The sequence below is a fragment of the Ipomoea nil genome, unplaced genomic scaffold (assembly GCF_001879475.1).
Source record: "Ipomoea nil cultivar Tokyo-kokei standard unplaced genomic scaffold, Asagao_1.1 scaffold0876, whole genome shotgun sequence".
In the NCBI taxonomy this organism is placed as follows: domain Eukaryota; kingdom Viridiplantae; phylum Streptophyta; class Magnoliopsida; order Solanales; family Convolvulaceae; genus Ipomoea; species Ipomoea nil.
Window position 1 is genome coordinate 436,848 of NW_017617304.1, and position 8,896 is coordinate 445,743.

An 8,896-nucleotide genomic window follows, 5' to 3' on the forward strand; every position below is an offset into this window, starting at 1 on the left:
GTTCGTCGGCAGGGGCTCCTCTTTCTCTGTTTCTTTCCGCGTGAGCACTGAGTAGCAGCTGCGATGGACGGCAGACTGGCGGCATCAGCGGACGGCCCAACAGCGGTTGCGGCTGTTTCTCTCTTTCCGACAAACGGTTCTGGCGTCAATGCGGTGAAGTGCGACCGGTAGTGATGGCGTCCTTTCCGTTAAGCAGCTTCTTCACCGTTTGACCAGTCGTCTTCTTCTGGGGGAAGGAACCCCGCTAGACGCCGACAGCCGGTTTCCCGTGTTTTTTTTTTTTTTTTTTTTTTTTCTGAATTAGTGTTGAAGATGGCGGTCAACGACGGTAATGGTGGTCAAAGATGGCATAGTAACTGGTAACCTATTGGTTACCTGTTAAGTGAATCTATTTGATTGATTTTATGAAGTTTGTGTTTAATTGAACTTTAAATGTTTGAGGACCTAATGGCACTTTCCTATAATGTTTAGGGGTGCATTTGACCCTTTTCCCATTTTCTTATAATTTATTTCACTTCTGAATTGAAACAGCTATTCATGCACTGAGGGCATTTATTAATTATTCATCTGGAGAAAAACAAGTTGACAACAATTAAAAAAATATCCAAAAATAAAAGGGGTCATTGTTGTACCCATCACTGCACGATTATTACATGATCTCAACAACAGCACGCCCTGTGATATTTCCCTGATCAAGATCTTTGTAAGCCTCCGCAGCCTCTTCAAATTTGCATTTCCTTGAGACAGCAGCCCTGAGATTGAAAATTCCACTTTCTGCAAGTTTAATCAACTTTGGGAGGTCTTGTCTTGCTCTGGCTCCATATGATCCAATTACTTTTATCTGTCCAGGAGATAGATTGTAAAGCAAAATAAGATCAATCCAATCGAGATGCATATATGCAGCTGCAGCTTAATATTTCAATTTTCAAAACAAAAACTCATCACCAGATCAAACCCCGTGAAACAAACACATACTATCTCGTAATCAAGATACATCCATCATCTTTTCTCCGACAACAATTTCTACGTAAACTTTGTTTTGTCTACAACCATGGTTGCAGAAGGCGTTAGGCGCTAATCGGGCGGTAAAGTAGCGCCTAGCACCAAGACAGTCTAGGCGGCGCCAAGGCGGGCGCCTATGCGGCTAACTAAAAATTAAAAAAAAAACAGTGCACGTGTGTGGGTGTATATATGTCATATTATATATATATATATATATATATATATATATATATATATATATATATATATATATATATATATATATATATATATATACATATGTTAACTCGGCTAACTCAACCGAAATGGACGGGTTAACTCGGCCAAGTTAGGTGTCCCTGCCTAGGCGGTCGCCCAGGGAGAAATCGCCACGGTCTAGGGGCGCCTAGCGCCTAGGCGGTTGCCTAGACCGATTTTTGCAACAGTGTCTACAACACGTACTATATCCTTTTTCATCACGATTCTTATCATTTAATCATCAAAATCTTCACTTGTTTCTTTCTATAGGTAACTTCGCTTGCATTTTCCCATCACTGGGCTCAGATTTTTTGTTGTTTTCCCTACTATGAAGTAGGGCGAACACTTAAGGGTCCGTTTGGAAAGCAGGAAAATGACTTCTGGAAAATGTTTTCTGGAAAATGAGTCATTTTCCGGAAAACATTTTCCTTTCCAGTGTTTGGTTGTATTATGGAAAACTGTTTTTCTGTGTTTGGTTCATTTTCTGGAAAATGAGTAGAATTGTATAATTAAACATTTTAATTATTTTATTTAGAATATTACAACATGTATAATAATATATAATAATATAATATTCATTTTAAATATAATAAAAAATAGCTAAGTTTTTCAAAAAGAAAACTAATAATATATCAAAAATATTATGGTGTTGGTGGTGTAGTGGTAGTGGTGTTATTCGTTATATAATAATAATAATAATAATAATAATAATAATAATAATAATAATTGGTGGTGGTATGACGGTGGTGGTGTGGTGGCGGTGGTATGTTGGTGGTGGCGACGGTGGTGGTTGTGGTGGTATGGTGGTGGCAGCGGCGACGGTGGTTGCGGTAGTATGCTGGTGGTGGCGGCGACGGCGTTAGTGGTGTTGGTGGTGGTAGTATGACGGTGGTGGCAGTGGTCGTGTGGTTGCGGTGGTGGTGGCGGCGGCGGTGGTTGCGGTGGTATGGTGGTGGTGGTGGCGGCGGTGGTTGCGGTGGTATGGTGGTGGTGGTGGCGGTGACGACGGTGGCGGTGTGATGGCGGTGGTGTGGTGGTGGCGGCGGTGGTATGGTGGTGATGGCGGCGGCGGTGGTATGGTGGTAGTGGTGGCGGTGATGGTGGTTGTGGTGGTATGGTGGTAGCGGCGACAGTGGTTGTAGTGGTATGGTGGTGGTGGTGGTGGTGGTTGCGGTGGTATGGTGGCGGTGGTTGCGGTGGTATGGTGGTGATGGCGGTGGCGGTGGTATGGTGGTAGTGGTGGCGGCGACGGTGGTATGGTGGTGGTGGTGGTGGCGGCGGTGGTGTGAAGGTGGTGGTGTGGTGGCGGTGGTATGTGGTGGTGGCGGCGGCGGCGATGGTGGCGGTGGTATGGTGGTGGTGGTGGTGGTGGTAGTGGTTGCGGTGTTGGTGGTGGTGGTAGTGGTTGCGGTGTTGGTGGTGGTTGTGGTGATGGTGTGATGGTGGCGGGGGTATAGTGGTGGTGATGGTGGTATGGTGTTGATGATGTTGGTGGTGGTGTGATGTTGGTGTAAAAGTTGGAAAATGACTTCCCCCAAAAAAAGGGGAAGTCATTTTCCTCCAAAACAAGTCTATTTTTCAAAGTCAATGGAAAATGATTTCCGTTGACTTGATTTTCCAGGCACATCCAAACACTGAAAACTTGGAAAATGATTTCCAGAACTCATTTTCCAGGTTTCCAAACACACCCTTACATGAAAAACAAATTTGATCTGAAAATGTTTGCTTAATGAAAAAGGCTGAAAAGCTAAAATTTATTGTTGCACATACCTGCCTTCGGACCAAATGGTTAATATCCACCTCCCCTTTAGCGCCGGAGAGTGTTAGCCCAATCATTACAGCTTTTCCTCCATCTCGAACACTTTGTACACATTGCCCAAATGTCTGAGTTCTACCCAGGGCTTCAACAGCAATATCTACTCCCATTCCTCCTGTAATTTCCTATCCAATTGAACAGTTGATTTTAAATTTTAATCACCTTAATATCCTGCTGTGTGTTTTTAGCGTAACATCACCGACAAACTTCCAGTTTTTATGGAAAAATCTCTTCAAGCAACAGGTACAGAATTATGTACACAATTAATTTAAAAATTTCTAATAAAAAGGAAATGGGATATAAGGAACAAGATATATATGAATTTTCTCTATCTAAAAGGGGTCAAACATATATATTTTACATTAGGAGAAACCTTTTCATTGGGCCTTGTGGAAGAAAAAGTAATAATAATAATTGTCATCACATATACACAAAGACAATGGACTGAAAAAAGATGGAAAAAATACTCGGTGGAAAATAGACATTTATGGGAGGGGAAAAACACTTTTAGTCCCTCAACTGTGATCGTAGTGTAGATTTTGCTCCTCAGTCATTCGTGGTGTAAGTGTAGTCCTTAAATTCTTAGCAAAGTGATGGATAAATAGATTTGATCTTTAACATTTTTGTTTACTTCATGAACTAAATCCACCATATCATAAGAACTTAAAGACTAAATTTACATTGCAAATAACTGAGAGCCTAAGTTAAGTAGTTCACACCACAGTCACTAAAAGTGTCATTTCCCCTTATGGGAATAACAAGATAGAAGGAAGCAGCCATCAGCTTTCTTTAAACCAAAAAGACACATGGATTGGGGACATTACAAGATAGCCCCTTGGAAATTAAATCGAAAAAAAAGAAGTTAATGAAAAGGTGATAAAATTATCATACTCAAAAATGATACATTATTTTGCCCGAAGGTGACTTGAAAACGTAGAATATACCTTTATTTTCTTTACTGCATCTTCATTCCGTGAATTTATTGTGTGAGTAGCTCCAAGTGCTTTAGCTTTCTGTAGTTTCTCATCATGGACATCAACTGCAATAATCTCTGAAGCTCCAAATGCTCGTGCTATCTGCAGACAGCTATAAAAAAAAATTTGGGTTTTAATCATGTAAAGAAGCCCAGTCCTAACAAAATCAGAAGAACAAATTATAATAAACAATAGAAATATATCTCCTGAACTGGGAACTTGAAATGAATAAGATTTGAAAAGGATCAACCAGACATCTTCGCCAGCTCTAGTATGTGAGCTTTGGGCACACTTGTGCATCAAAGCTTATCTAACTCAAGTGAAATGTATTCAAGCTCTCATCTTTTTTGTTCTTATTTGGCCATAATTTTTCTCTATTACAACCCCAATTTCTTAAAGTCAATATCATCTGCCTATAATTCAGCCATTTTATTGTAGTCCTCAACCTTTTACCTTGAGCCAACACCGCCTATGCCTATGATGGCAATGGCATCACCAGGGCGCACTTCAGCAGCATGAGCCATAGCCCCATAAGCAGTGAACACCGCGCATCCTAAAATTGCAGATTCTGTATAAGGTAACGAATTAGGTAGAACAGCCAATCCATGAGCTGGCACCACACAGTATTCCGCTAGACCTCCCATGCTATACATATATGCTGGTTTCCCTGAAAAAGTAGCATATGGACCACTTAAGTAACAATTTAATAAAGCAGCTATCTTGGTCCAACCTGAAAGGGCCAATTTACTTGACAAAAGAGATTGTGTAGGAAACTGGAAACTAAATTGTAACAAAATAATTTACAAGTAATAAAAGTTATAAAACCAAGCATATTACCATTGCTGCGGAAAAAGAGTCGTGTTTCACCATCATAAAGGGTTCCTTTAGCTCGGTTGTAAGCGAAGAAAGCCTCACATAGGTCATCTTGACCCTGTTTTCATTGAAACTGGGCATTAAGGGGTCTAGCACCTTCATATTTAATTGGCTTATTGGTTACCAAAAACCCAAACCTTTTAAATTTGCCAACTTAATACCAAATTTGAAACCTTTTTGCAATTTAAACAATTTAACTATCCAACCCAATAAAACCCAACCAGGTCCTACATTTCTCACTTGTTTATTAGTTGACAACATATTTAGATATCCATGAAACATTAGGTTGGAATGCGTCAGTATTTCTTTATTTATTTTTTATTTTTTTATGGATCTAGCAGTAAAATTGGATTGCACAGAAGTTTAAAATTTGGTATGAAATTGCCAAATTTAAAAGGTTTGGATATAATTGTCACAAGCAAACAGTCTTGCGTTTTTACCACCAATAAACATATTTAATAAATATATTTCAATATGGTCACCTTTGAACAGAAGCCACAGCTACCACAGGGCATGATAAAAGCTCCAACAACTTGAGCTCCCACAGGAAATCTGCAGTGTATAAAGAAAACATAGTTCTTGCCTTATAAAGAACTCCACTGCAAGACAAAATAATAGAACAGTTCAGAAAGAATTCAATGGTTAAACCTTTCGACGATTTTACTGTCAGTGAGTGGCCCATGCTCAACCACCTCACCAGTTATCTCATGTCCCACAACACAAGGACTTGCGAAAGGAAGTTCACCTTTGATTACATGCAGGTCAGAGTGGCAGACTCCACACGCTGCATAATCAAACATGTTCACTAGCAGGGTTAATTATCATATTCACAGAAGAAAAAAGAAAAGATTTTTAGCAATTTTAGATGCAGTAGTTATATTGAAGGCTCCAAGGAATCAAGGATGTAACCCAAAGAACTGTGTAATAATATTGTTTAGCCCCTGCTTATGGTTTTTTTGGAGCAGATAAGCTCCAACAAGCTGCAGGACAAACAAGTACATATTGGCCCTGTTTGGTAAAAAATAGGCCTATAGGCCAATTTTGGTTTATTTGACTACTATTAATTGTTTGATTTAGTTAAAATATCAATATAAATGTTTGGTTAATTAGCTTTTTGCAGCTCCAAAAGGCTAAAATTCAAAAAGCTACTCCAAGCAACTTTTTCAATTAGCTTTTTGAGAAAAAAAAAATTATACCAAACAGCTATCATCTAACAGCTAATTTACCAAACACTTTTCTACAATCAGCTAATGTTATCAATTATTTATACCCTCTAATTAACACAATCAGCTAACAGCTATCAGCTAACAGTCATTTTACCAAACAGGACCATTGTTTACCCCCATTAGAGTTTATCAATAGGGTATATTGGAGTAACTCCACTTAGCCAAATAATTCTCTTGTGGCATGAGAGTAGAACCCAAGAAGCATAAATTAGCTTAGCTTGATCGAAACCTCCAAACCAGATAGCAATAAAAACAAACTGATGATGTTCTACTGCAGATTCACCTTGAATTTATCAAACTCAACTAAGTGCATTTTGTTCAACAAGGTAATTGAAGTAGTGCATCAAAAAGACCTGCGACCTTCTCTGAACAGTGTTCAATGTTTTCACTTTTCATCATCATAACATTATCTAGAAAATCTGAATCATGCATGGTTGGTGGCATTGGAAATAGACTCACATACCTTTCTATATAGTCATAACTCATTTTCAGATTCCATGAATTTGGGAGTTACAGAGCTTGAAAGAACATATAGGAATTATATCTTGTAAGCAGTAGTCTCTATCTTTGGAACTTGTGTCATGGAAGTGGCAGTCTTCACCTTATGTATTTAACTTCCTAATTATGTTTCTCTGGTTATTGTGCTATTATTAGTCTATAAACTTGTACTTATAGGTGAAAGGGGAGACTTGAATTATTTGCCATTTGATAATATATAATATATTTTGAGAATAGAACACACCTATCTCTCTTTCCTCCAATCTTCTGAAGTTGAACCTTTTAGCCTTTTTTTTTTTGTTCTTTATAAACCCCTGTAATTCTCACGCATCATTTGGTTGGATCACCAGATACTAAAAGAGGTATAGGTTATGTCTTAGTAGTTGTTGATCAATTCTCCAAAATTACTCATTTCATCCCATGGATGCCTCATATATTGCTGACCTTTATTTCAACAAAGTTGTTAAACTTCATGGGCACTTATTTACTTTATGGTTAGTGCTTATCATCCTTAAAAAGATGGATCAAGTGATATACTGACGTAGTTAACCATACATTGGAAAACTACTTCAAAAGTTTTGATTCAAAGAGGCTGGAAGTGAGATGCAATTCTTTCTTGAGCTGAATTTGCTTGTAATTCAGTTGTGAACTTCTCTATAGGTAAAAGTCTATTTGATACTGTGTATGGTCACATTCCTAATCTACCTTGACCTCGCTAAAATTTCCAACTCTCCCAAATCCAACAAGAAAGCTGAAGATTTTACACAAACTATGGAAAGGATTCAAGGAGTAAGAAGGAAGCTAATGGGGACTAACAAGTTCAACAAAGAAGCTGCTGTCGTTCATAGAAGAATCCAAGTTTTCAAAGGAAGTGACCTTGTTTGGGTTCATTTTAATGAGGAGAGACTTAGGGTGTGTTTGGTTCGCACAAAGGAATCGGAATCGGAATGAGTATCAAATACTTGGTAATGGTAATGGGTTTTGGTGAAAGTATTTAACATGTTTGGTAGTAGGGTAAAATGAGGATGGTTACTAATAATTAGTGCTTGAGAATGAATAAGGGAATAAAACCCTTATTTTATTTGAATATGTGTTTTTCAAGTGATGGGATATTCGAAACTCATAGTAGTGTTTTAAAAACCTACCAACCAAACAACAACAATCATTTTCATACCCATTCCTATGGGCAAAACCCACTAACCAAACACACCCTTACAACTGGTACTTACAAAAAGCTCAAGGAGAGTACTATTAGTCTCTACCAAATTTTGAAGAGGAATAATGGCAATGCCTACAAAATTGAGATCCCAGCTCATTGATATTAGGGCAGCTTAACTCTATCCTAATTGGTAAACAAGATCCACAAACTGCATTACTGTTTGTTAGGAAACATGATGATCATACACTTTGCACATTTATACAACCCTGATTTCAAGATAAACTTTTTGTAAAAGAAAATCACACTCTCAATTAGGAACATATATGACGAAAGATAATGAAAAAAGAAAGAAAAGAAAATGGGCGTCCAAATAGAAGCAAATATGTACCTTTGGTTTTGATGAGAACTTCGTTGGCTTTAGGCCGGGGTATGTGGAAATCTTCCAAAGTCAAAGGCTTATTCGGTTCCCAAAACACGGCCGCGCGCATGTGGGACGGGCCGCCCTGCAGATGATACGCTGATGCGGAATCGGAGCTAAACGTTTTCTTGTTGCAATCGCCCTCAATTTGATCGCTTGGAGTAGAAAGGGAAGGAGAATAAGCGGGGAAGGCAAGTGCCGTCGGGGAATATCTGTTTCCGCGGAGGAGGTTGGCACTGGCGACGGCGCGGCGGAGGAAGATAGACCCACGATTGAATGCCATGGAAGTGAAATTCTTGGATGAATCGAAGTGGGGGAAATCAAGAGAAAAGTGCAGAGATGGATTCAGTGTTGAAGTGGATTTAGCTCTTGCATGTGTCAAAATTAGTCAAAACAGGAAATCATCGAAGTTTATACGGTACGAGGAATTTGTACTTTCAATTCCGTTTGGATAATGAACATAAAAATGGTAATTTCAATTTATTTTACAAAACATAACTAGTAATTCACCCGCGCGATGCACGGGAAAAAAATATTTTATTATAAATATAAATAAAAAATAAAAAAATTAAAATATATTAAATTACTTAATATAATAATATTTTTGAGCTTTCATTGGTCAAGTATTTATTATTTTTATAGAATACAAAATTACAATTAAAATTAAAATTATAATTTTGTATGGTTAATATA

General features: G+C 38.3%; 1 protein-coding gene across 1 annotated transcript; it reads right to left on the minus strand.

Annotated features, from left to right (window-relative positions):
- Window positions 1-494: 494 nt before the first annotated feature.
- Window positions 495-8,650, minus strand: LOC109179106 (alcohol dehydrogenase). The gene is made up of 8 exons (XM_019328672.1): window positions 8,174-8,650; window positions 5,551-5,686; window positions 5,385-5,454; window positions 4,867-4,960; window positions 4,483-4,696; window positions 4,000-4,141; window positions 3,010-3,180; window positions 495-841 (listed from the first exon to the last, which is right to left on the minus strand). The coding sequence occupies exons 1-8, from the start codon at window positions 8,484-8,486 to the stop codon at window positions 650-652; spliced, it is 1,332 nt and encodes a 443-aa protein (XP_019184217.1). The 5' UTR covers window positions 8,487-8,650; the 3' UTR covers window positions 495-649.
- Window positions 8,651-8,896: the final 246 nt, after the last annotated feature.

Coding starts and splice junctions, on each gene's coding strand:
- LOC109179106 (XM_019328672.1), bottom strand. CDS start 8,486: ATGGCATTCAATCGTGGGTCTATCTTCCTCCGCCGCGCCGTCGCCAGT. Junction 5,455..5,550: donor GACAGTAAAATCGTCGAAAG/GTTTAACCATTG, acceptor TATACACTGCAG/ATTTCCTGTGGGAGCTCAAG. Junction 4,142..4,482: donor ATAGGCGGTGTTGGCTCAAG/GTAAAAGGTTGA, acceptor TTTTTTTTATAG/CTGTCTGCAGATAGCACGAG.